Below are 26,660 nucleotides of genomic sequence, written 5' to 3' on the forward strand. Positions count from 1 at the left end.
TGGGGTGGCGCCCCGGACCTCCCCATCATGGCGGCGCGGCGGGGCTGTCGCGTTGAGGTCACGGCGGCGCGCCGGGGGGGCGGGGCGGCGCCGGGGGTGGTGGAGGGGGAGAGCGATTTAAAGGGACAATGTCCCCCGAGCGGTGGAGGAGGCGGCGGCGGCGGCTGCGGAGGCCGCGGCACCGGCACCGGGAGCGGCCACGGCGGTAGCTACGGCAAACGACGGCCGCAGCGAGGAGGGGAGCTCCTGAGCCCCGGCGCCCAGCCAGCCGGGGGCGGCGCCGCCTTCCCCCCCCGCCCCCCGGTGAGGTCCCGGCCCCGGCCTGGGGAGCCCACGGGCGGGGCGGAGCCGGAGCAGGGGATTGAGGCGGGGGAGAGGAGGAGGAGGAGGAGGAGGAGGAAGAGGCCCCGGGACCGGGCCGGGACAGGCGGGGACCCCCCGGGGTGGGGGGCGGGGCGGCACCTCTAGGGGCGGGGCCTGGGCGGGGGCGGGGCCGTGCAGGTGGAGTGGGGGGTCTTAGGGCAGGTGTCCCCCCTCCACCTAACCCACCCACACACCCACCCACCCACCCTCGGCGCGTCTCGCGGGGTCTCCCGCCCCGAGGTGCACGGGCCCTGGCCCACCCTAGGGGTGCGCCTGCACAGCAGTAGCACCCACCTCTGCGACCCCCTGAGTGTGTGTGAGTAGGGGGGGAACGTCTGAGCGGGAGCCCCCTCTTCCCACGCTGCCAAAGTGCTCCGAAGTTGCGGTCCCGACCGTTCCCCCCCACCACCACCTCCCTCTGGGCAGTGCCCACCCGGTGGGCACCTGCAAGGTGCTTCCTGCAGGCCTGGACAGGGACCACCCCCCACCACCTCCCCCTCACCATCAGGACTGCTGGCCCAAGAACGGGGGGAGCCCCCTGGGAGCCCACCCCCCAGGCTCCCCGAGGGCAGCGCCTGAAAGCAGGCCTGGAGCCCCGGCCCCGCCCCGGTTGCCTGGGCCCGGCCTCCCCACCGAGTCCCTGGGGAGGGCGCCTCATTCCTGCCCTTCACTTTCTGCCGTTACCTTGAAGGTATTTATAGGGTGGCGAGGATAGCGCCCCCTCCTCCTCCAGGGTCCTCGTTTCTAAAACCGGGAGCCCCACAGTTCCCTTTGGCTTGAGGACTAGATCAATCTTGAGGGGGGGTGGGGAGAGGGTGCCTGGGGTTGGGGATGGGGGGGGCAAGTCAGAAGGGAGGAACCCAGTTTGGGTATGCATGCAAAAAGAAGGTAGGGGTGAGTCAGAGGGTTAAATGTGGGGTCACTTGAGGCTGTGTGTGGGGGTGAAGGGGTTAACGCTGGAGAACCCTAAGGTCCTGCGGGGGTCGGGGTTAGAGTGTGGGAAAAGTGCAGGGTGATTGATTTAGGCGCTAGAGCAAGAAAAGTAAGCCGGGAGAGAAGGATGGGGGTTAGTCTTGAAATTCTGTAGGGTCAATGCACGGTGCAGGCACCGGGAAAAGTTCACCTGGGGGTGGGGGTGCCAGGAGGCATCCAGGAGACACAGGAGTACCAGAAGGGGTCCCCCACTGTGGCCATGCAGATCTGGGTAAAAAGGGGGGAGTAACAGATGGGGTGACAGGCGTGTGATGTGTGCAGAAGGGGGGTGGCTCTCAGAACTGGACTGACTTTCCTGCACGGGCGGGCCAAGTCAGGCAACGAGGCTGCCAGGGTAAGGACTGGGATTTTTGCAAACTGGGGAAACTGAGGCAGCATCTCTTTTCTCTCTTCCCCCAAAGCAATGCTCTCTCTCTCTCTCTCTCTCTGCTCCCCTCTCCCCAACCCCCAGATCCACAAATGCCTTGCTGAACCAGCGCAGCCCGGAGTGGAGGAGCCAAGCAGGCAGTCCTCATGGAGGGACCCCTGACAAGTAGCCTGGCCACCCCAGATCGCCCCCGAGGCCCAGAGAGACTGCCGGGCCCAGCGCCACGGGAGGACATCGAGGGTGGGGCCGAGGCTGCCGAGGGGGATGGTGGCATCTTCCGGTCCGCCCGTTATCTGCCCGTCACCAAGGAGGGTCCTCGAGACATGCTGGATGGCAGAAGTGGCATTTCTGGTAAGAGTGGGGGACCCCTTCGATGCTGGCCCCTGAGGTTGAGAGAGAGAGAGATCAAGCACCAAGACCACAGGTCGCCCAGCCCAGCAGGACCCGAGTCCAGATGCCTGTGGCTCCTGGTGGTGTCTTCTCCAGGCTGTCTGCTTGTTCCCCATCTAACAGTGGGGTGATGGAGGACACGGGGCAGGTGCCGCTCAGAGGCCACCCAGGGAGTGGCAAGGAGTTGGGACCCAAGCTCAGGTGGTCAGCCTGTCTCCGTCCTCCAGGCATCCTTATCAGCTCCGGATGCCACCTAGCACTCCAAACTCCCTACCTCAAACCTCTCGCCCGGCCTCCAGCTGTGCCAGCCATTTTGCACCCAAACAGTTGGTGCCCCCTGGTGGCCGGGGAGAGATGGGGGGGCGTGTCGGGGCAGGTGGCTGCCACCTTGTGCCTTGGTTTTACCATTCTCGCATCCCATCCCTGCTCAAGATCGGGCACTCCAAGCAAGGGCTGTGTGTGTGTGTATGTGTGTGTGTGTGTGTGCGTGCGCGCGAGCGCGCGGGTCATGCTCTGTTCCAAGCGCTGGGAAGCCAACCGCAGACAAACCAAATAAAAGAGTTCCTGCCCCGAGGTGATGGGGGGGGGGTGGTTGGCTGGAAGAATCTGGCATTGCGGAAAAGATAATCAAACACCTATCACCAGGGCAGGTGGTGACAGGTGCTGGGATGGTTTTAGAAGGGAAGGTGCCCTCCCATCCCCGGGGGAGAGCCTGGCATGTGTTTGGAGGGAATAACATGCGGGGTGATTGGAACATTGACTGCAAGGAGGAGCCCACTGTGGCTGCAGAATGAGGCGGCTTTGGTTTGTGCCAGGATTCTCCCAGCACCACATCAGGGGGTTTCCTACCATGCTTGAACCATGCCATCCCCCATTGGGGCTCTGTGGGGGCAGCGTCCATGATCGAAACCATTTGGACGTGGGGAAGCCTGGGCCCCAAGGTCACACAGCCTTCCCGAGGCCACCACGTCCTGGGGGGATGCTCCGCCTGCCTCCTGCATCTATTGTAATCATCAGATCTCTCTACAGAGTACCTCTGCCTTGGAGTCAGGCACTGGGGCGCGCACACCTGCACACACACACACACACACACCCCATTCTCACTCTCATCCTGCCATCCAGGACGGGGTTGGGGAGGGCACGTGGGACGTGGGTATGCCACCAGGTATGGTGACACAGTGGCAGGGGTCAGGATGAGACCTGCAGCCGGCGCAGGCCCCCCGCCTGCCCCTCCCCCCCAGACACTCCAGTCCTTTCAAAAAGTGGCAGAAGAAGGATGGGGGACGTGAAACCAGACAGAAGAGGGCAGGGGACCCATCCTTACCTGTGCCAAGACCAGAAAGGGATGGCAGAGGAAAAACCCAGAAGGCAAGGGAGTTGAGCTCCCCAGGAACCCCGACGAAGCTCTTCTTTCAAACCCTAAGTTGGGGGTGAAGACCCCATCCCGGGTCACACGGCTGGCCACAGCGGAGTAGGCCTCTTGGTCACGGGAGCCTGGAATCCGTTTGGGGTCTGACTGTGAGGAATGGGGGCATTTCTTCTCTCTCCCTCTGGGGTCTGGAGGGAGCAGAAAGGCAGGTAGGCGCTTCCCCAGTCCCATCTGGGGAACCAGCCAGGTGTTGGTATTAGCGTCCGTTGTGGACTGCCTGGGGAGGAGCGGATGTGGGACCCCTGCGCAGTGGTGGCGTGGGGTGGGAGAGTGTGATTTGGAGGTTGGAGTAAGGCTGGGCCTTCAGACATCATATACCTCGCTGTACTCTCAGGCTGTTCCACCTGCTTTTGCTGTGCACCTGCTAAAGTCTCAGCCCTCCCTTATCCCCACTCAGCCCTCAGCGGCCCCCAGGGACACCCTGGGACAGCTCCCTCCAGACTGTTCTACCTGGACAAGACGGTGTCCGCTGCATCCTCTGCCCTCCGTGGCGTGCTTAGTTGCTTGCTGGTTCCACCTCTCCAGCTGGGCCTCCCAGGTTGTAGCTAAGTCAGGGGGGATGGATGACATCTTGTGTGTGCCTGGCATTGTCTGGGGGACCAGGGGACTCGGGGACAAAAAAAATGCATCATTTCCACCCTCCTGGGACCTCAGGCTGGGGGAGAAACCCAGACGGCGCGTGGGGTGCTGTGGTCCAAGCTGCTGCCACAGGACACGGCCGACCCAGCTCTGGCAGACAGCTCCCTTCCCTCACTGGCCACTGCGTGGCCTTCTCTGTGTCCTCTCTGGCCTGGTGACATCAGGTTGGTAGTGGTTGTCACCGCACAGAGGCGCGAGCTGAGGCTTAAAGCTGGAACACCATGCTCTTCGGGGCAATGCCACTCGGACATGCCCAGCCCTAAGAGTTCTGGATTCTTGGTCACACCGCCTGGCTGGATATACCTGCTGTCTTTGGCAAGATCTCTCAGGGACCCCAGAAGGACCAAAGCCAATGAAATCTACCGTGACAAAAGACAACAGGTCAAGCTGGGACTCCTGGATCCTCCTCGTCCTCCTCCTCCTGCCAGGCTATGGCGGCCTCTTCTGGGTGTCTCGAACATGGACCCTACTTGACCTGCTTCCCCCCCAAAAAAAATCACTGTCACTAAAAATAGGAGCCTGGACTGCTTGCTGCCGCCACTCAACAAACAGGCCAAAGCAGGCACCCCCCGGCTCGGGAATTCTTAGACAACACAACCATCGCAGAAACAACTGTCGGATCTGGGGCGCCCTGAATCTCAGGAGCTTGGTGGTGGGGTGAGGGGAGCTCCCAGAATCTCAGAAATAGGACGCCTGAGGAATCTCTGAGACTTACCACCTCTCTGGGAGCCCGGGGACCCCTCCAACCGGCTGCCCCATCCGGAGCAGTTTTGCGTCCGTGACCTTACCACACACACGTGTTTATCTAGACATTCTGTTGCCCTCCCAGGGTTGCTCCCAGCCCTCCTACCCTCCACTGCAACCCTGCTGCCCCCTGCCCACTTCAGGGACACTCACGCGAAGGCGTGGTGGGGAGAGGTGGGGGTGATGCTGCCTACTGCCAGCCAGGAGACACTACAGGGCCAGGGAGATGAGTCACACCCTGTGAGCATCCTACAATACACAGTATCCTACAATCCCCCCAGGGAATGGCCAGGCCCCCACACAGCAGCAATGTTTGGGTTATTTTAAAAAAAAAAAACCTGCTAAACACAATGCCAATTTCCGCACCTTTCTAGACACCATATAACAATCATTAAGTTCTGGACACACACACACACACACACACATTCACCCCAACCCCTGTACCCCCATCCTACCCTCATTTTCAGTAGCTCTCACATTTCCTGAGCAAACTGCCTGGTGGGAGACAAACGCACACAGACACACTTCGCTCCAGCCAGCAATCCTGTCTCTCTGTCTCTCTCTCTGGATTTTCCTCCAATTGAAGGTGATCCAGCAATTGCATCTGTTGGGCTCTGGACAGGGCACAAGTTCCCCCCAGTGTGTGTTACCCTTGGCCCAGACGCTTGGCCTGCGCCCCGATTGGCACCACTCGCCAGGCATCAGGCGAGCGTGGCGGGCAGAGCAGACGCGGAGCCAGGATTCCTGCAGTCGCTCCAGGCTCTGGCTCCACAGGCAGATAATGGAGAGTTGGCTCTGTCCAGGGAGGAGGTCCCAGGAGGGGCGGGGAACTGATCCAGAAAGCAGACATAGTTTGGGTTGATGGGCAACTCAGCTCACACACCACCTGGCAGGTGTTCTCTGAGTCCTCCTGCGCCAGGTGCTAGATGGGATATGGCAAGAACCAGGGCCAAGCCAATGGCTGCCTGAGCAGGCATTTTCCCAGAGCAGGAGCCAGGCAACTTTTCAAAAGGTACTGAGAGAGAGAGAGAGAGAGAGAGAGAGAGAGAGAGAGAGAGGGAGAGAAAGAGAGAGAGAGAGAGAAAATGATCATCTCTAGGCGACTTTCCGTGGATTATGGGCCAGGCAGAGCAAGCAGCAGGTGCCCTGGGGTTTCGAGGCAACGAGGAGGGCCTGCAGGCAGACAGCGTGGAGATCGGACGCACGCACCACGCCTGATTTCCGCAGGGGCCTGGTGGCTGAGAGTTAGAAATCCCACTCTTAACTGTAGGTTACCACGAGAAGCCAGGTGAGTTTGTGCCAGGGTTTGGCTTTTAGAGCAACACAAACCACCCCGGCTGCCAACTTGAGGAAAGGAAGGAAGCCAGGAAACCCCTATTTTTTTTTCCAAGGGCTCAGGAGTAGAGAGGTCCATAGGACTCTCCGGGAAACGAGGTTGGTTGGGAGCCAACATGGCCCTTCCCAAGGTGCCCGGCAGGGTTCCCAGAGTCGGGGCACGGAGGGCCCCAGCCAGGGGGACCCCAGCCCCTCAGGGTCTCCCCTCTCTGTTTGCAGATGGGCAGCCCCATCCCGGCCTCAGCGAAGCCCTCCCCTGTGCTACCTCCGCCACCCATCGGATCAGCAGTTGGTGAGTGCCACGCTGGCCCTGGCCTCAGGGAGGGCAGGGGGTGAAGAAGCAGGTGCCCCAGGCCCCGAGAGAGAAAGAGAGAGAGAGAGAGAGAGAGAGAGAGAGAGAGAAGGCCCAGGGGAGAGCAAGAGGGGGGACAGGAGGGAACCTGGAGGCCAGGCAGGAGGAGGTGGCCCCCTGTTGGGTGGGCAAGGAAGCATGGCATGGACACATTCAGTCAACTCTCATTATCTCTGCCAAGAGCAGGGCTGAGGGGCACAGACCCTTAGAGTCCTTGTTCTCTCTGCCTCACGGGCCTCGGTTTTCTCACCTGTAAAATGGAGTCCCATGGTATGGGGACCCATTGAGTCCAAAGTAGGAAGCAACAGCCATGCCAGACCAGCCACTCCCTGCTGCAAAGGGGCTTGGCGGGCTTGGCGGCGGTGGGCAATCAGAATTCACCAGAGAGCCCTCTGCAGTCACCACAGGCTCCCCGCTTGCCAGGCTGCCGGCACGATGCCCCTGTGTACCTCATACCACCAAGGTCCCCTCCATGAGACCCGCCTCTTGGCATGTGGCATGGGCATGCGTCACTGCCACCTGCGTGTGGGCCAGGATCTGGGAATGATCACAGTGGGTCACCTGCCAAGCATTATGCTTGCCACCCCGTAGGGTGAATGGAAACCCTGTCCACTCCTCTTAAAAGGTTGTGGGTACAGGCGATTGAAATAACCGTCCCCAAACCAGCCAGCAGCAGGCATGGGATTTTCCTGCGTTACAACTTTGAAAAAGCTCCTTAGATCCGACCCCATTAATGACAAGGAGATTTCTGGTTCTTTGGGAATCAGCCCCATTTTAAAGATCAGAAAACTGAGGCCCAGAGGCACAGGGGTTGCCTTCCCTTCTCCCCCACTTGATCCTGTGACCCAGAAGGTCATGGTCTCTGGACCCAGAGGCCGAGCAGGACATAGGGACCTTCCAGTCCCTTCTGGCTCTGTGGTACATGCTTGGAATTGGGGGAGAAAAAAAAAAGGAGCCAAGTCAGCCCCAGGCTTGGGGAGCTTGGGTAGGACCAGGACCCCGTCCACAATAGCCTGGAACACAGGTCAGCCCTGGAGAGAGAGAGAGAGAGATGAGAGTTGACGTGGCCCCAGATATGGTCCCTGCATAGCATCACACCATCACACACACACACCCCCCACTGTGATACGTCAGAGCTGGACTCTAAGGTGTATCCTGGAAGCTGACCCTGGCTTTGACTCAACAGCTTGGGAGAAGTCCAGATGGACACCCCCACCCCTCCCCCACATCACCTATACAGACAGCCCCCCTCCGTCGCCTCCCTCAGAATGGATCACCACCAGGGTCTGCCCGAGAGCACCTCTCCACGACCCTAGGGAGGAAAGCGGAGGGCCTGCATCTAATATGTCCTCATTGCCGCTTGCTTGCAGCTGCTGGGATGCAGGCAGCTTGGACTTCCGGCCAGGTTCCCCGCCACCCCATCTTCTGGGCCACTTCCCCGAACCCCCCCACGGCCAGGGGCCCTGGGAACACCCCCTGGCTCAGGAAGCAGGGGACTGCATGCCATCCGAGCAGAGGTTCCAGGACACAGTCATCGTGAGACCCCTGAAGCCCCATGCTGAGCTGGAAGGTTCTCGAAGGTTCTCCCACCATCAGGCTGAAAGGAAGCGCTCAGAGAAGGCTCCCAGGGGCCGCCCCGGGTTTGAATGGTTCGGAGAGGCGGACGAACCAGGGGGCCCCCGAGAGGCGGGGCTGCAGCTGGACCTGCGCCCCCAGCTGCCGCCGACGCCACCCCTCCCCTCCTTCAGGAGGGTGCTTGTGCCCTTGGATGACATCGTGCCGGTGGAAGACACGCCCAAGGCCATGGACATGGACATCGGAGAAGCCGGGGAGGACCTGGAGGAGGAACTAGATGGGATGACGCAGCCGTCCGAGTGGAGCCTGCCCTCCTTGGCCTCGGAGGTGGCCACTCAGACATGGACAGTGAATGCCGAGGCGTCCGTGGAGCGGCTGCAGCCTCTGCTACCCCCGTCGCAGCCGGGGCCTTACCTGTGCGAGCTCCTGGAGGAGGCAGTAGAGGGGATGGGTGGTCCAGATGAGGGCAAGGGCGAGGACCAGGAGCCGGCCGTGTATCCCTGCATTGAGTGCAGTATCTACTTCAGACAGAAGGAGCACCTGTTGGATCACATGCGTCACCACCCCAGGGCCCCCAGCCAGGAGCCTCCCGCGCACCTGGCCCCACTGGCCTGCGGTGAATGCGGCTGGGCCTTCGCCGACCCGGCAGCCCTGGAGCAGCATCGGCAGCTGCATCAGGCCTCGCGGGAGAAGATCATCGAGGAGATCCAGAAGTTGAAACAGGTGCCGGGCCACCAGGGCCGCGAGGCACGGCTGCAGTGTCCCAAGTGTGCTTTTGCCACCAACTCCTCCAGGGCCTTCGCGCAGCACGCCAAGGTGCACGCACGAGAGCCGCCAAGCCTGCCAGCCGAGGAGGAGGAGGAGGAGGAGGAGGAGGAGGAGGAGGAGGAGGTGGAGGAGGCGGAGCCCTCCCTCCTCCAAGGCGGTGGCAGCAGCAGCAGCACCACCAGCAGAGCTGCCAGCCCCAGCCTGGACACGGCTGATGCCCTCGTCTATCAACCCTACGGTTCTGCTGCCAACCAAGCTGCCTCTGGCCTCGGTGCCTGCTGCATGGTGTGTGGCTTCCCGGCGCCCAGCGAGAGCCTGCTGAGGGAGCACTTGCAGCTGGCCCATGCACATCTTCACTGGGAGGAGGACGGGGAGGAGGAGCTGGAGGAGGAGGAGGAGGAGATGGAGGAGGAGGACCCAGCCAGCCAGCCGGGCACCAGCCAGGATGCCTACGCCGCCCACTTCCCCGAAGTTGCCATGGATTACTTCGGCAAAGCTGAGCCACTCTTAGCTCCGGTGTGGCGCGAGAGCCCTGCTGGATACGACCCCAGCCTGGCCTTCAGCCCAGACTGCCCGCAGCAGCTGAGCGTGAGGAATTTCTCAATGTCAAAGTCGCTGGCCCCCGGCTCAGGCCAGAGGCCTTTTGGGAGACAGGCCTTCCCCTCGCCGCTGGCATCCACACTGCACTCTTTGCCACTGGGGAGAAGCAAACGCAGTAGCCACGCGCAGAGGCTGGGGGATCACCGCAGGCGTCCCTGGAGCGAAGAGGAGGAGGAAGAGGAGGAGGAGGAGGAGGAAGAGGAAGAGGCAGTGCCTCTGACCTCCGAGATGGAGTTTCCACCTGAACACGAGCTCTTCCCGCGGCCAGCCACCCCCAGCCTCCTCCCGCAGCCAGCCCTGGAGCTCAAGCGGACTTTCCGAGACGCCCTGGGCACGGCTCAGGCCTCCCGCGCACAGCAGCGGCAGCTGCAAGGGATGGTGCCCATCGTGCTGGTGGCCAGGCTCGGGCCGCAGGTGATGGAGGCCGCGGTGGCCAGAGCACCCCGGAGGAGACTGCTGCCCGAGGAAGAGGTGCTGGGGCTCGGCGGCGCTCACCCCTTGGATTTCCTGCTCCTGGACGCACCGCTGGGCGGCCCTCTGGAGCTGGACACGCTCCTGGAGGGAGACGCATCAGCGACCCTAAAACCCGAGGAGCGCAAATGCCCTTATTGCCCCGAACGCTTCCACAATGGCATAGGCCTGGCCAATCACGTGCGAGGCCACCTGAACCGCGTGGGCGTCAGCTACAACGTGCGCCATTTCATCTCCGCCGAGGAAGTGAAGGCCATTGAGCGCAGGTTCTCCTTCCAGAAAAAAAAGAAGAAAGGTAGGGGTGGGGGAGAGGTTGTAGTCCAAGCACACACACACACACACACACACTGCCTTCCAAGGAAAGCGTCTTTTCTTTTTTCCCCTTAAGATTTTGTGTCTTTTGGGGTGAGCATGGTTGCGCAACAGGTTAAAGCCGCGCCCTCCCCTGCCAGTGTCCCCACATGGGTGCCGGTTTGTTCGTGGCCCGGCAGCTCCGCTTCTGCTCCAGCTTCCAGCTGAGGCGCCTGAGCAAACAGTACAGGAGGTCCCAAGTGCTTGGAAGAAGCTTCTGGAAGAAGCTTTTGAATCCTGGCTTCCGACCATCTAAGGAAGTGACCAAGTGGAGAGCTTGCTTTCTCTCTTGCATTCTAGCTTTCACATAAATAGAGGAATCATTTTTTTAAAAGATTTATTTATTTTATTACAAAGTCAGATATACAGAGAGGAGGAGAGACAGAGAGGAATATCTTCCCTCCGATGATCCACTCCCCAAGTGACTGCAACGGCCGGTGCTGCGCCGATCCGAAGCCGGGAACCTGGAACCTCTTCTGGGTCTCCCATATGGGTGCAGGGTCCCAAGACTTTGGGCCGTCCTCAACTGCTTTCCCAGGCCACAAGCAGGGAGCTGGATGGGAAGTGGAGCTGCCGGGATTAGAACCGGCGCCCATATGGGATCTTGGCGAGTTCAAGGCGAGGACTTTAGCCTCTAGGCCACGCCGCCGGGCCCTAAAGTGTAATTGTTTTGAAAGGCAGAATTATAGAGGGAGAAATGTGTGTGTTAAAGAGACATTGTCCATCAGCTGCTTCACCCCAAACAGCCTCGACAGCTGGGACAGGACCAGGCCAGCAGCTGGATCATACATGGGCCAGTTTCTACTGCTTTCTCAGGCACATTATGGAGTTGGTGGTGGAAGCGGTTTGGAAGCAGAGCAGCCCTACTTCACAACTGGTGATCCCATGGGGACGCTGACACCCCAAGAAGTGGCTTATCCCACTGTGCCCTAACACAGGCGCTGGCGAGCTGAGTGCTAAACCCACCCATTTGCGCTCCTCACATCTCCTTTGCCACTAAGCAGGGTGATGTTGGGGACCTGGGAGTCCGTGGCCCAGGGCCGCCACTCCAGCAGCCGCTGTAAGGAGAACAGGAAGTAGTAGCTCCCCAACCCCCAGCCAGGCGAGAAAATCCCATCACTGGACACATGATTGAGCCAGCGAGGTTTCCTCTGTTCCGGGCATTGCAGACGCGGCAGGTGAATGCAAGATCAGATCCTGCCGTCCTGGAAATCAGAATGAGGGGAGCACCTGCCCATTGCCCCCACCCTCTGGCCCCATCACACACACACACACACACACCCATCACTGGGTTCAGAACGTACAGGAAATGGATGGACATTCCCAAGCAATGAGCTTCTGCTTCCACAGTTGGGGTCCCAGCAGGTGGCTCTGACGCTGGCCGACCTGACCTGGCGCCCACCTGGGGAGATGCTGGTATGCCGTGTGTGTGTGTGTGTGTGTGTGTGTGTGTGTGTGTGTGTGTGTGTTCACCTTAGGGTACAATCAGGACGCCAGCAATGGTTAGGATGGAACAGGGGGAGGCTAAATGAATGCTTCCGACTCCACCTGCTGAGATGGGGGTGGATGCTCCCAGATGTCCGTTCACTCCATCTAACAGTTGAACCAAAGCGCACAGGAAAAGGATGTCCCCGGAACCCCACCCCCCCGAGATGACCGCCAGCCTCCACCTGCACAAGTGTTTGTGGGGGGGGGAGTAGAGTCCGCCTGATGTTGTCCAGCTGTGTACAGAGGGGCCAGACCCACAGCAACCTGAAGAGCTGAGTGTTGGGGTGCGGGGAGGTTGTCCGGCGGTCCTGGAACCTGGACAGCTGAGGGGGGGGAAGGTGAGCCAGGGTGCACCAACCACTTGAACTTCAGAGAGCAGGGGGCCCTGGGGACACAGCCTCCCTCGCCTTAGCTCCCTCCAAGCCTTCCTGTACTCTTTTCTCCTTCCCTGACCCCACCCCTCCCCTCCCCTCCCCTCCGCAGTGGCGAACTTTGACCCGGGCACCTTCAGCCTGATGCGCTGTGATTTCTGTGGGGCCGGTTTCGACACACGCGCGGGCCTCTCGAGCCACGCCCGGGCGCACCTGCGCGACTTTGGCATCACCAACTGGGAGCTCACCGTTTCACCCATCAACATCCTGCAGGAACTGCTGGCCACCTCCGCCCCCGAGCTGCCCCCGAGCCCCCTGGGCCTGGAGCCCGGGGGACCCCCTGGCGGCTTCCTAACCTCCCGCCGGCCCCGCTTCCCTCTCACAGTGCCCTTCCCGCCCACCTGGGCCGAAGACCCTGGACCAGCCTACGGAGATGGTAAGAGGAGGGGACCTGGACTGCATGCAGCCAGAGCCCCAGTTTGAATGTCCCTGCTGTTCAAAGGGGATGGTGGTGAGGGGAGTTGTGGGGTGGCGGGGTGGGGAGAGTGGGAGGGCAGGGGTGCCCACTCTGCTTCCCTGGAAGTGTTTTGTCGCCAAGTCGCCCTGCCACTTTGTAGGGGTTGTTTCTGGGCAAGGGCTGCTTTCTTCCTGCCCTAACCGAGTAAGCACTTTCTCACTGGGAGACAGGAGTTGTGTTGAGTGATCTGAGGAGCATAAACTGCTTCCTCCATGCAAGGCAGGTTGAGAGGTGCCGTACCGTTCCCGGATGAGAGGTGCCCAGAATGAATCCACCTGCCCAAGGCCACACAGCTGGAAGAAGCAGCCATCATGGCGGGGCGGGTGGGGGAGTGGATTCAAAGCAGTCATGTAGAACTTTCTGTGAGGTGGGAGTTGGTCTCTGGCTACCTGGTCTGTTCTGAAGGGAGGTCAGCACGGGGGTCCAGGCCCTTGAACTTTTGTGACTTGGTAGGAGGCCAAGGCCAGTCCCGATGGCAGAATGCATTGCTGAAGTCCTTCCGTTCCAACCTGTTGGCGTTTCATGCATGCGCCCCCCCTTCCACAAGCAAGGCTGACCCCCCCCCACTACCCGTTTTGCACATCAGGATGCTGGGGGTCGTTCACTTCTCTTGCAGTCACACAACTAGTGGCTGACTGGGTGGGGGGGACCTGTGAACATCTTGTTTGGTGGCGATTTCCGGTGCCGGGCACTGCTTAGGAAATACAGGGGCATGTGTTTTGGTGAGGGTGTTGGGGTCGGTGCCAGCAGAGGGAGTGGAAACAGTGAACACACACACACACACAGGCTTGCCCAAACCCTGACTTGGCAGGAGCTTGGACAAGACAGAGAACGTGACCGTGAGAGTAGCTGGATTCTGAGAAGTGGGGATGTTGTGGTGGCGGGGAGGGTGCTGGGTGCTGGGTGCTTCCCTCTGATTCGGATCCATGCCGTTTCCAAGGCCACAATAAGTAGATCAGTCAGAATCCCCTGCGGACCATTCGGGGGTCCGCGTGGGAGAGGACAGCATGGAGTGACCAGTGGAGGGTCACGGACCTTGGAGGACAGCCAACCGGGCATATGCCCTACAGCTGCCTGCTCCTGTTGGAAATTCCACTTAACGATTGGGGGGTAGAGTTGCCTCTCAGGATGGCTACCGGGTGCGGTGTGTGTGTATGTGTGTGTGTGTTAGATTCTATCTCCAATCCCACCCCACCCCTCTATGTTGCCCCAGCGTGCCCCCAAGGACAGAAGCCCGAGCAGAGCTTCCAAGTCTGGTTGAGCTGTTTCCAGCCGCCGCCGAGCCTTTGGGGGATGCCAGGAGGGGCGGGTATGGCACCGTTGCTGGCCGTGTCTGTGGGTGAACCCCCAGCCAGAGGCGGGCCTGGAAGGAGTGAGTGAAATTTTGGTTTTGCAGCTTAAGCACCTCCCCAGGAGGGCCGGAGGGGGCGGTGTCAGGTCGGGGGCGGGGCAGCAGAGCCTGGCCCCCACTGTCAGGGCACAGCTGGGGGACAACCAGTTTGGGGTGTTGGAGAGGGAGCAGCGGGCAGTGCTTGAGATGGGTGCCTGCGGGGACAGGGGAGGAGGGGGGGTCTGTCTGTAGGACCGCGGGGCAGCACGTCGGAGGGAGGATTGCCGGGGTCCCAGCATGATCTTGGGGTCTCCACAGAGTTGGGATGCGGGGGTGGGGTGGGGGTCAGTTGTCTTCCTCCAAGACCCTGGAGAAGGGAAGACTTCCGAATCCTAGAAAAGGGGCCTTCCTCCAAGACCCTGGAGCTGGAGAGAGGAAGACTTCCAAATCACAGAAAAGGGGCAGGGTCTGCGTTGGAAGGGGGTGGTGGCGGGAGAGTGAGGGTGCAGGTCCCAGCGTCGCCAAGCGGGGGCTCTAAGGGGTTAGATGCCGTTAGGGTAGCTGCATGTGGCGGGAGGAGCTCCTCCATCAGCTCAGGGCGGCTGTGGGGGGGAGGGGGTGGTCGCTCGGTGACCCGCCCCCTCCCCCGCTCCACGCACAGGCGTTCCGCTCGTGGCGCTCAGCGCTCGGCAGGCCACCCTGAGTGAGCGAGGCGTGGGAGGGTGGCGGGAGGGGGGAGGGAGGCGGAGCGGCTCGGCGGCCGGCGGCGCTCGACGCTCGGCTGCTCCCGCCTGGGGCGACCGCCCCGCGTGCGCCGGAGCCAAGATGGCCGCCTCCACCGCCCAGTGCCGAGTGACAAAAGCCGAGAGCAAGGCGGCGGCGGCGGCGGGGCCGCGCGCGGGGGGCGCCCGGGAGCGCGCCACCACGGCCCCGTCCACTCCCCCGAGTCCAGGCTCGGTGGCTCTCCCCGTGCCGCCGCCGCCGCCGCCTCCCCCACCCCCGCCGCCGCCGCCGCCGCCGGCTCGGGACGGGCCCAAGGCCGAGTCGGAGCCGTGCTCGGGGCCCGCGCCCCCGCCGGGTAAGAGCCCGCTCCCGGGTGGGTGAGGGGAGGGAAAGTTGGCGCGTCTCGCCTCGCCATGCTGCCACCGTCCGGGCCTCGGGGTGTGTGTGTGGGGTGGGGTGGGGTGGGACGCGCTGCTCTAGGCCCCTGCAGGGGTGCGGGGGACCCCCCGGCTCCCCAAGGGTCGGTCGCCGCTCGCCAAGGGTCCCCCGGCCCCCCGGCCGCGCCGCGCCCCGCGGTCCCCTCCTCCTCCTCCTGGATGACAGATGCCCCCGTCGCTCCGGAGCCCCTGGAGGGGGTGCCAGGTCCCCTCGCCGAGCCCCCCAGAGCCTCCCCCGCAGCCCCTTGTGGGCACCCCGCACCTCCCGTCTGACAGTCGCGCCCACCCGTCGCCCCGCAGACTTTGTCAAAAGTCTCTACCGGGCCCGGTGACACACACGCACACACGCACAAAGTGCCTTCCTGCTCTGAAAAGCTTGCGTCCCCTTCCATTCTTCCAAAAGATTCCAACACTCCCAGAGAGGGAAAGACGGGTGGGGGGAAAGCTCCCTGCCCTGGCCTCGTGCGAGGTGAAGGGGAACGTTGCAGAGAAGTTCTTTCTGGTTCCCACGCATGCAAGTCGGCTCGGGGGAGCGGACGTGGGGGGAGCTGCCCATAGGACGTCTCCAACCTCCAGGCAGGGCAGTGACCCGGCTTCAGGTGTCTCTTCTGGGGCTGGGGCAGCCAGAAGCCAGCTAGCTGCCTCTCCGCTGCCCTGCCCTGCCCCCGGCCTCCTAATGGTGGCTTTCTTTTGTTGGGTTCCCTCCGCATACCACCCCTGCTGACCCCTTCCACCTGCCGGACTGACAGATGTCACCCCCCCCTTTCAAGTTTCATCCAAGACGGTTGCTTCCGAGGCCCCAGCTGCAGGATCTCGGCCGCTGTTCCGGGTGTGGGTCCACGTTCCACCACGTTGTGTCGTGGGGTGTGTGTGGGGGGGGTGTTCGCTCAGCAGGCGGCCATGGTTCCCGCGCAAGGCCTCGGTGGATTTCTTGGAGTGGGCGCCGGGCTCTCAGGAAGGAGGATGGAACGCTGGAGCCTCGTCTGGGCTGAGCCTGTGTCCCCCGCCCCGCAGGCCTGGGTTCTGAGAACGCCATGGTGGCCATGGACTTGGGGTCACCCCCACTCCCTAAGAAGAGCCTGCCTGTCACTGGGGCCCTGGAGCAGGTGGCCAGTCGGCTGAGCAGCAAAGTGGCTGCAGAGGCTCCTCACGGCAGCAAGCAGGAGCTGCCAGACCTCAAGGGTGAGTGGCCCAGGTGACAGGCTCGGTGCTGGCCAGGCTGCTCACGCTCCTCGGGGGTGGTGCAGCGCCCCGGGCCTGGCAGCTTCGTGCGGGACCCCTCCCCAGGTTGGCCCTGGCTCCTGCAGGCACCAAGGCAATGGTGGTCATCGTTTCATTCTTGAGCTTCCCAAAGCATGCCTGGCCCCTAGCTGGGTGAGGGAGGGGCATCGGGAGAGGGCAGTGGGCTCCCGTGAACCCGCGCAGTCTCTTGTCACTGGTTCCCCTGTTGTCGTGGAGTGTGGCGTCGAGCACTGGGCTGGACCCTAGGTGTGTGAGAGGACAGGCGGTCCTGCCTTTGCACCTGGCATTGTTGCTGCTCAGGGGGTGGTGGGACACTAGGTGTAAGCAGACAGACGGGCAGGGCTCAGAGTTCTACACAGAAGGGTGCTGAGGTGTCGGGGGGGGGGGTGAGCTTGGCAAAGCATGTGATCGGTGGGTCGGCGTCGGGCTCCAAAAGATGTGCCCGCCGGCTGAGCCCACACAAGGGCTTGGCCACCACCAGCTGTGTGTCCTTGGCTGTACTCCTTCCCCCCCCCAGCCTCAATGTCCCTGCCTGCAAACCGGCAGGCCCATTGCTGCCTCATTAGGATCGTTCTAAGACTGGGGGGGACTTGGTGCAGGGCAACAGGAGCAAAACGCTTCCACGGAACCCGGGTGAGTGGGTCCCAGGGAGAGGAGAGGCGAGGCGGGTGAGCTGGGGCCCACAGGCCTCACAGCCTGCTCTCCTGGCCCCCCCATCTCGCCCTCCAGCTCAGAGCCTGACCACTTGTGAGGTGTGCGGCGCCTGCTTCGAGACCCGCAAGGGCCTGTCCAGCCACGCGCGCTCCCACCTGCGGCAGCTGGGGGTGGCGGAGTCCGAGAACAGCGGTGCTCCCATCGACCTCCTCTACGAGCTGGTGAAGCAGAAGGGTCTGCCTGACGCCCCCCTCGGGCTGCCCCCGAGCCTGACTAACAAGTGCAGCTCACCCAAGGAGGTGGTCAGCGGGGGGCCCCGGCCCGGCCTGCTCCCCCTGGCCAAGCCTCTGGATGCCCCTGCTGTCAACAAAGCCATCAAGTCGCCTCCTGGCTTCTCAGCCAAGGGCCTGGCTCATCCACCCAGCTCGCCGCTCCTCAAGAAGGCGCCGCTAGCCCTGGCGGGCTCCCCTCCCCCCAAGAATCCTGAGGACAAGAGCCCCCAGCTGTCCCTGAGCCCCCGGCCGGCCTCCCCAAAGGCACAGTGGCCTCAGTCTGATGACGAAGGGCCCCTGAACCTCAGTGAGTGTGTGGGTCCTGGGAACCCCGGGAGGCCCCAGCGCCCCGAGGGCGGGAGCCTCAGGTCGGTAGGGCCCTAGGCTTGGGCCAGGTCTGGTCAAGGCACTCGCTGGCCATGAAGGGGCCCGCCAGGGTCATCGTCACCACTGTAGGGGGCAGCTCTTAGTCTCCTCCAGGCCCGGCTCCCCCCGGAGGAGCTCACAGCCTTTTGGGGCTTGCAGGCAGTCAGGTGGGCTCCGTGCCCGGGAGATTCCTCCCTTAGCTGGTCCAGTCTTCCTGTTTTTCCTGCAGGGCAGCTCACCCTGTCAATGCCCAGAACCCACTCCCGGACTGCCCGGGGGCTTCTTGGCCAAGAGAGCCTGGGAAGAAGCCCTCCCTCAGGGCTCCCCAGAGCATCCCCTGGGAGCAGAGGTTGTAGTTTGTGGGTCTTGTGGGGCCTGGGGGCGCACTCGGGTCTTCCCTGCCCGCCACCCCAGCCCAGAAGACCTGCCCCCCCCCACCCCCCAAGTCAGTTGTGCCTCCAGGAGCAGGGCCCTGATGAGAGCGGCTCTCAGAAGGTTTGTGGAAAAGATGTATTAAGAACAAGCCCCATGGGCGCTTTGCCATGTTTTACACCGACATTAACTTTTCAGTTTTCCCACACACTTTCTGAAGTGCTCTCACACAGGGCTTGGCAGCAGGTGGGCCTCCTTGGTCTACACTCAGCACCTGTCATCCAGCGTCACCCCACCTCCACCTCGAGGGGCTCAGGCGACAAGGGCCCAGGGGACTTAGACCTTGCCACTGGAATGCGGTTGCCGCCTGCCCACCCTGCATCCTTTTGGTGGTTCACGTTTGCCTTGATGCTGGAGGGCCAAGCCGGGGACAGGACAGCCTGCTGCCCCAAACCACCTAGTTAGTCACTGGGTAGCTTGAGTCTTGGGGACCGCAGACTGCCCCAGCAGACCCACTCCCGCAGGCGGGCCAGGGTGGTGGCCATGAACCCCACCCTATCCCCGCTGTGTTTTGTCTCCGCAGCTTTAGATAGTGACGGGGGCAGAGAGCTGGACTCCCAGCTGCGAGGTGCCTGGTTTGAGACCCACAAGGGCCTTTCCAGCCACGCTGGCACCCACCTGCACCACCTGGGCGTCGGCGACCCGGACGCCAAGGGATCCCCCATACACGTGCTCCACGGGCTCTTCCAGAGGGACGGAGTCCAGCTTCGCCTCCCACTTGGGCGCGGCGGCCGGGCCCGGCCGGGGCGGCCTCACCCCATCTCTGCGGCCGGCTCCTTGCTTCCCTCCCCGCCGGCGGCCAAGAAGGGCAGGCCGAAGGCCTCGGGTATGGCCAGCCCCTGGGGGAAGCAGGAGCTCTCAGCCGCCGCCGGCATTTTCTGGGCCTCTGATGTGGAGCCGTCCCCTGTCAGCTTCTGTAGGTTCTCCCTCCCTGCAGGCCCTGTGGAGCCCCTCCCTGCGGGTGGCAAGGGGGGTCACAGCCCCCTCCCTGCCAGCAGAGGAAGGAGACAGGGCACCTTCTGGCAGCAGGCCAGTTCTGTTGAGCAATATTATTGGTAGGGGTCTGCCAGGCCCTTTCCCGTAGTCTTTGACTTGTACCAGAGTCAGGGTCCAGGGTGGGGACTCTGCCATTGGGCACAGAAGGCACGCCCCAGCTGCCTGTGATCTGGAGGCCCTGTTGCACCAGGGCTGCCCGCCTCCTGCCCTCCGTCCTTGTTGGGACCCAGGGAGCTGTGGAGCCCTGAGTCCCTCCTCCGCCTTGTCCCACCTGCATCTGGGGCGTGCTCTTGCTGGAGCCTTGCCCCAGGTCCAGCCCCCTGCTGCCTCCCTTACGCCTTATTCTCCACCACCACCCTGGCCTTTGGGCTCCCCGCTGCCCAGGACACGGCTGCAGGTGCTCAGGCTCCCAATGCCCCTGTCACTGACTGCCCTCTTTCTCCTCTTGCCACAGCCTCTGGCCCTGAGCCAACTCGAGACATCCGCTGTGAATTCTGCGGCGAGTTCTTCGAGAACCGCAAGGGGCTGTCGAGCCACGCGCGTTCCCACCTGCGGCAAATGGGCGTGACCGAGTGGTACGTCAACGGCTCGCCCATCGACACGCTGCGGGAGATCCTGAAGCGACGGACCCAATCTCGGCCTGGTGGGCCCCCTAACCCACCAGGGCCCAGTCCGAAAGCCTTGGCTAAGGTGGTGGGCAGCGGAGGTCCTGGCAGCTCGCTGGAAGCCCGCAGCCCCTCGGACCTTCACATCTCGCCCCTGGCCAAGAAGTTGCCGCTGCCACCAGGCAGCCCCCTGGGCCATACACCGACTGCCTCTCCTCCTCCCACGGCCCGAAAGATGTTCCCAGGCCTGGCCGCACCCCCCCTGCCCAAGAAGCTGAAGCCCGAACACATGCGTGTGGAGATCAAGCGGGAGATGCTGCCAGGGACCCTTCATGGGGAGCCGCATCCCTCCGAGGGTCCCTGGGGGGCACCACGGGAAGACCTGGCACCCCTCAACCTGTGTAAGTGCAGGGAGAGCAGCTGGAGGGGCCTCTTCCCTGCCTCCCATTGTGGGTACCCTGAGCACCCAGGGTAGAAGCGGAAGGGAGGCTGCACCCAGGGGCCAGGGCGCCTTCCTGAAACCCAGTGCTGAGCTGTCACTCGGGGATGGGAACCAGGAGTCTGACTCTCGCGCCGTCATCCATTGATTGGTAGTGGCTCTCCCGGATTCCAAGAGGGAAAGACATCAGGGATCAATTTGTGATGTCTGCCGTGGGCAGGCAAACAGATCAGACGGTGGCTGCCTGAGCTCTGACGTTCCTGGTAATTGTTCAACGTTTAGTGTCCGATCGAAGTCGTGATCTGTGTTCCTGTGTGATCTGGCAGTGTGAGAGCCCAGAGCAGGTGTGCTCGTATGGCAAGTGCAGATGAGCGCAGACCTGGCGTCTGTCCGGTGGTCTGAGAATTCAGGGGGCCAGGGCCCTCAGCACAGTGCCTGGCCACAGAAACGCCCGCAAGCAGCAGTGGTCACCTGCCTGGCACCTGCATCTTAGGCACACCAGTGTCTTGCTCGCTCCACCCTGGATGTGCCAAGTAGATGGGGTGGCCCAGGCCTGCCCCAGAGGTCCTGTGTGCTCCCAGCATGCCCACAGTAGTCCTTCCCAGTAACCCAGGACATGGCCACTCTTAGGACCATGTAACAGAGGAGCAAAATGACGGTTAGAGAGAGGAAGTGACCGACCCAGCATGATTCAGGGAGAGGCCTTGGGGGCAGGCAGGCAGCCAGCAAGAAGCACGCAAGGGCCCCTGGAGGTCCTCATGAGGCCACAGGTCCCTGGGGTGGCAGGGTCTGGGGTGTGGACAGGCAGGCAGCTGCCGCTGACAGGAGCCCTGAGCTTGGAGGCTTCCTGCCCACAGCTGCCGCCGCCTCCTCTGTTCCCCACCCCGGACCCTCTGCAGCTTCCCGGGCAGAGCCAACTCGAGACATCCGCTGTGAATTCTGCGGCGAGTTCTTCGAGAACCGCAAGGGGCTGTCGAGCCACGCGCGCTCCCACCTGCGGCAGATGGGCGTGACCGAGTGGTCTGTCAACGGCTCGCCCATCGACACGCTGCGGGAGATCCTGAAGAAGAAATCCAAGCCGTGCCTCATCAAGAAGGAGCCCCCAGCCGGAGACCTCGCCCCGACCCTGGCCGAGGACGGGCCCCCCACGGCAGCCCCTGGCAGCATACAGTCCCCGCTGCCGCTGTCGCCCCTGGCTGGCCGGCCAGGCAAACCGGGAGCCGGGCCCGCCCAGATTCCCCGGGAGCTCAGCCTGACGCCCATCACTGGGGCCAAGCCCTCAGCCGCCAGCTACCTGGGCTCTGTGGCAGTCAAACGGCCCCTACAGGAGGACCGTCTCCTCCCAGCAGAGGTCAAGTCCAAGACCTACATCCAGACTGAACTGCCCTTCAAGGCAAAGACCCTCCATGAGAAGAGCTCCCACTCCTGTAAGCAGCGGGTGGCAGGGTCTCGGGAGGGCATCCGCCGGGGCCTGCGGGGCTGGGCAGTGCCTCCAATGTGCACGGGTCCCTGCGGCAAGGGCCCGCTGGGAGGAGGGGTTGGCTCGGTTTGGGCAGGGCCGTCTGAATACGCCTGCCCTGTCCTGGCCCCCCTGGGGCTCAGCAGCACCCCCTCCGCCTGCAGCCACCGAGGCCTGCTGCGAGCTGTGCGGCCTTTACTTTGAAAACCGCAAAGCCCTGGCCAGCCACGCACGGGCGCACCTGCGGCAGTTTGGAGTGACGGAGTGGTGTGTGAACGGCTCACCCATCGAGACACTGAGAGAGTGGATCAAGCATCGGCCACAGAAGGTGGGCGCCTACCGCAGCTACATCCAGGGCGGCCGGCCCTTCGCCAAGAAGTTCCGCAGCGCCGGCCACGGCCGCGACAGTGACCAGCGGCCTCCCCTGGGGCTGGCCCCCGGGGGCCTGGCCGTGGTCAGCCGCAGTGCTGGTGGGGAACCAGGGCCCGAGGCTGGCCGGGCAGCCGACAGCGGTGAGCGACCTCTGGCAGCCGGCCTACCAGGCACTGTGAAGGCCGAGGAGCGCCAACGACAGAACATTAGCAGTGAGTACTGGTGTAGGGGGGGTCCCTTCCCTGCACGCCCCTGGCTCCCAGCCCCCGGCTATCCTCGTCCCATCCCTAAGCCCCCACAGCCCCCCTGGTCCTCTTGTCCATCCATCCCCATCTCTGTCCTGTCCTTTAGAATTTGAGCGCCGACAAGCCCGGCCTTCAGACGCCTTGGCCAACAGAGGGGGCGAGGAGGCCAGTGACCGGCCCCAGAAGTTAGAGGAAGCGCGGCAGCCCCCGCCCCGGGTGCGCCCTGTACCCTCCCTGGTGCCCCGGCCTCCCCAGACATCGCTTGTCAAGTTTGTTGGCAACATCTACACCCTCAAGTGCAGGTACGCTGTCCCCCAGCGACTTGGGGGGACTCCCTGCTCCCCCAGCTGGGCTGTGGCCTTGGCCTCCTGGATGGGGGGACCCCAGCCCAAGGGCTGCTCACAGCACACCAGTGCCTCAGCCCCTGGCTGACTCCCTGGGCTTCCAGCCAGCAAGGTCTGGGTTCCAAGCCCAGCTGGCTGCTCTGCCTCAATTTCCCCCCCACCCCACCAAACAGTCATGAAGCAGGGGAGATCCATGCCCTAGCATACAGTAAGCCTCCCTCAGCGAGTCTGATGAAGAAAAATACAGGTCTTTCACGGTGCAGTTCTTACCAAGATGCCCTTTGTGCACCAGGGACGAGGAATGTGGGACTCTTGCCCCATGAGATCGACTGCTCAGCCCATCCGGGAGCCGTGGGCAGGATCTACCAGCTCACAGCCCTCCGTTGGGGTGGAGGTGTCATGGGAAGGGCCATGGCCCTTAGGCAGCACCCACCACTTCCCACTGCACCTGCTGGGGGTGTGTGTAGACACACACACGTGGCTTCCTTCAAACGTGGGGTGCTAAGGCTCAGTCAGGGGTGTCCGGGGCTGCAGGCAAAGCTATGCTTCTGCCTCTTCTCACAGCGACGGCTGCTCCTCTCTGTTGGCCCTCGCAGGTTCTGTGAAGTGGAATTCCAGGGCCCCCTCTCCATCCAGGAAGAGTGGGTGCGGCACTTACAGCGGCACATCGTGGAGATGAATTTCTCCAAAGCGGACCCCCCGTCTGAGGAGCCCCAGGCTCCCCAGGCACAGACAGCAGCGGCACAGGCACCCTAACAGGAGCATTCCAGATCCTCTGTGCCACCCATCTCCTCCTCTCTCCTCGCCTCCTCCAGCTCCTCTTCCCTCTCCTTCCTCTTCCTTTTCCGTTTCCAAAGGAGCAAGCCAAAACCTCAGACCGGTGCCCCTCGGGGGCCGGGGACACTACAGCCGGGGAGGGGCACCGGGAGCCAGCTAGCCGCCCTTCCCCCAGCCCAAGGACTGGGGCCACCAGATGTCTTCAGCCCACGCCCACCTGGTCCCACAGGCACGAACAGCAGGCAGGGAGGGCTGTGCCTGCGCACTTGTGGCCCTTTGCAGAGACCCCAAAGACCCCTGTTCTGGTTCCCTCTCGCTCCCCACCCACCCACCCACCCACGCACATACAAACCTTCGTGCACACGTACCTCGTGAGACCTGGGAACCTGCCCCAGCCCCCCAGTTCCCAAGTTGAACGACCACATCACGCCATGGTGCTTGCTCAGGGGAAGCCGGGCTCCCTTGATGACCTGCCGGGGGCCTGGGGGGAGCCCTCACTGAGCCCATGAAGCCACGGAAAAATCCTTGTTGCCCCCCCCCCCGCCCTGCCCCCCCGGGGGGCCTTCCCTGCCAGGAAGGGCTCTGAGCTGACAGCTGCCTCCTGTCGCTTCCAGGTCCCCCCAGAGCCTGGAGAGTGGGGCTCCGGAGGGGCTGGGATGGGGCCCTACTCCCCTACTTCTGCTCCCCCGCCCCCGCCTTTTCACTGTTGCTTTGTATGTATAGTTCCCTAGACTGCTCACTTTTTTAAAAACGCGTTTTGTGTAGAGAATAAGGAACGTGGATCTTTTTATTTTGCAATCCTGGGCCAGCTAGAAACCGGGAGCTGATCAACCTTTCAACTTTTTTTCCAGTGGCCACCTTTTGGTTACCAATTGTACCTAGAAGTATGTACATTAGATTAAATTTCTCTTCTGGAAATGCCCCCGGGGGGGCAGGCGGCCGGCGTGTGTTTTTTGCGTCGCTCGGACAACTGGCACCGGTTGGCAGTCGGGGCAGGGGATGGAGGCCTCCTCTGAAAGCCCCAAAGCCTTGGGATTTCCCCCCAAGCCAAGCCAAGCCAAGCAGGCGCAGCTGGTGAGGAGCCCACGTTGCCAGCCATGCCAGCTACAGCTGGTGGGTGGCTCTGGCCAGCTGGCTAAAGCAGATCCTGAGCACGTTGGAACTGGGCCTCGGAGGAGCAAGTGAGTCCAGAGGGGCTCTGGTGCCAGCCTCAGCAGGAGGGATGAGGGGGCGTATGAGAGCCGTGGAGAGGCACCCAGAGGAGGGAGGCCTCTCGGGGCCCCTCAGCCCTGGGGCTAGACCGCTGTGCTGTGGGTGGGCACAGGACGCTAGGCCACTCACCTTGCTTGGAGCACATGGTCTCCAGCCATGGGGGTGGACCTGGGCCAAAGACACATCCTCCCAGCTGCTATACATCAGGTTGTTACTGTCGTTTTTAATAATGCTTTAAAATCTAAAAGTTGCTGAGAGAGCTTCCATCAGCTGGTTCACTTCCCAAAAGGCTGAAGTGGCCAGGACTGACTGGACCAGGCCAAAGCCAGGAGCCAGGAGCTGCTGCTGAGTCTCCCACAAGGGTGCAGGGGCCCAAGGATTGGGACCGTCTCTCATTGCTTTCCCAGACACATTGGGCAGGGAAATGCCTCCCTGGTGGAGGCTTAGTTTGATAGGCCACAACGTTGGCCAAGTATGAATGACCAAAGAAGAACCAACTGTAAAAGTAAGCCTCCATCGGCTCTCAACCAATGCCTGCGACCCCCGAGCGAGGTGTTGCCCCCCCTGGCTTCCCATCACACCCACGGATGTCGAGGACGGTCCTCACAGATGGACAGGCATGGTGGCACCGCGGTCAAGCAACAGCTTGGGCTGCCTGCTTCACGCAGCAGTGGCTGGCATCGAGTCTTCATTCCCGCTGATGCGCCCGGGAGGTGGCCCGTGACACACATGCTTGGGTCCCTGCCATCCAGCTGCAATTCCTGGCTCCTGGCATCAGCCTGGCCCAGCACTGGGCTTTTGTTGGCATTTAGAGATTAAGTCAGCAGATGGAAGATTGGACCCTCCCATGTCACTTGGCTCTTCCAAGTATTTTAAAAATCACAGCGGGCCAGCAATAGGGGACTTCGAGAAACGTGGAAACACAGCAGCTTATCAAGTTATAATTGTATAGCCTAATGGGTTTTTTTTTTTTAATATTTATTTTTATTGGAAAGGCAGATATACACAGAAAAGGAGAGACAGAAAAGATCCTGCGGCCATTGAATCACTCCCCAAACAGCCTGTTATGGCTGGAGCTGAGCCAATCTGAAGCCAGGAGCCAGGAGCTTCTTTCTGGGTCTCCCACGCGGGTGCAGGGTCCCCAAGGCTTCGGGCCGTCCTCGACTGCTTTCCCAGGCCACACGCAGGGAGCTGGATGGGAAGCGGGGCCAGCGGGACACAAATATGCTCATGGAAGGCGAGGACATTAGGCGATCCCCCTGGCCCTGGTTTCCAGACAGAAGGCGGAGCCCAAGGCAAAAATCCCAAAAGACCAGGGCAAGCCAAGAGGGTTTACAAGGCAAACCCCCAGCATCTACGTTGAAGTGTCCGTGGCCAGGAGTGAGTGACAAACTCCAAGGCTCAGTTTTACATGGGGATCCACTGGGGGTCCGGGGGCAGCCCCCCACAAGCGAGGTACCATTCGAGATGTTCCACGCCACAAACGGCTGGATTACCTAAGCAACAGACACGCCGTGCACAAACGCAAATACGTTATTTAATGACGGATAACAACGCATTGCACCTGCCACCGAGCCGATTTTTCTTTTTTTTCCCCCCTTTAGCTGTGTCATCTCCTGTACTATTTTAACACCGTCGGCCCTTGGGTTGCTCCGGCGCACAGGTGCGCGTCCGCCCACGTCGCGAGTGGACCTCGGGCCTTCCCGTAGGACACCAACCCGCCCCCCCCCCAGCTCCACAAACTCCACCAAACAACTCCTCCTCGCTCCCCATCCCCCTCCCCTCGACTCCAGCTCGGCCAATGGACGCGAGCTGGCCGTAACGGAAAGGCGGGAGCCGGGCGGGCATCCCGTGAGATGGGCAGCCCCTGAAACCAATCAGAAGCCCCAAACGCCGAGAGGCGACAGCGAGGTCACCCAATAGGGATGCATTGTGAGGCCAGCGCTGGCCAATGCGGTCGGGAGGCGGGGCCCGGGGACGCGCACAAGGAGGGGGGCCCTCC

General features: G+C 62.4%; 1 protein-coding gene across 11 annotated transcripts; it reads left to right on the forward strand.

The window, feature by feature from the left end:
- Positions 1-936: 936 nt before the first annotated feature.
- Positions 937-23,968, forward strand: WIZ (WIZ zinc finger). Of its 11 annotated transcripts, XM_058657873.1 has the most exons (13): positions 1,808-2,074; positions 6,480-6,552; positions 7,983-9,033; positions 9,085-10,321; positions 12,349-12,672; positions 16,258-16,425; positions 17,215-17,718; positions 18,733-19,035; positions 19,660-20,211; positions 21,149-21,676; positions 21,873-22,292; positions 22,432-22,627; positions 23,266-23,968. In XM_058657873.1, the coding sequence occupies exons 1-13, from the start codon at positions 1,870-1,872 to the stop codon at positions 23,423-23,425; spliced, it is 5,721 nt and encodes a 1,906-aa protein (XP_058513856.1). In that variant the 5' UTR covers positions 1,808-1,869; the 3' UTR covers positions 23,426-23,968. The 11 variants fall into 11 exon arrangements, with proteins under 11 accessions (XP_058513849.1, XP_058513850.1, XP_058513856.1 ...); XM_058657866.1 differs by lacking the exons at positions 6,480-6,552; positions 7,983-9,033; positions 9,085-10,321 and adding an exon at positions 937-1,054; XM_058657867.1 differs by lacking the exons at positions 6,480-6,552; positions 7,983-9,033; positions 9,085-10,321 and having other exon boundaries at positions 1,801-2,074.
- The last annotated feature ends 2,692 nt before the right edge of the window (positions 23,969-26,660 follow it).

This window comes from Ochotona princeps, chromosome 33 (assembly GCF_030435755.1).
Source record: "Ochotona princeps isolate mOchPri1 chromosome 33, mOchPri1.hap1, whole genome shotgun sequence".
Lineage (NCBI taxonomy): Eukaryota > Metazoa > Chordata > Mammalia > Lagomorpha > Ochotonidae > Ochotona > Ochotona princeps.

What these genes read in the sequence shown, in the direction of transcription:
- WIZ (XM_058657873.1), top strand. Translation starts at nt 1,870, where the DNA reads ATGGAGGGACCCCTGACAAGTAGCCTGGCCACCCCAGATCGCCCCCGA. An exon ending in CGAAGGGCCCCTGAACCTCA is followed by an intron (nt 17,719 to 18,732) that starts GTGAGTGTGTGG and finishes TTGTCTCCGCAG; the next exon opens with CTTTAGATAGTGACGGGGGC. An exon ending in TGAGAAGAGCTCCCACTCCT is followed by an intron (nt 21,677 to 21,872) that starts GTAAGCAGCGGG and finishes CTCCGCCTGCAG; the next exon opens with CCACCGAGGCCTGCTGCGAG.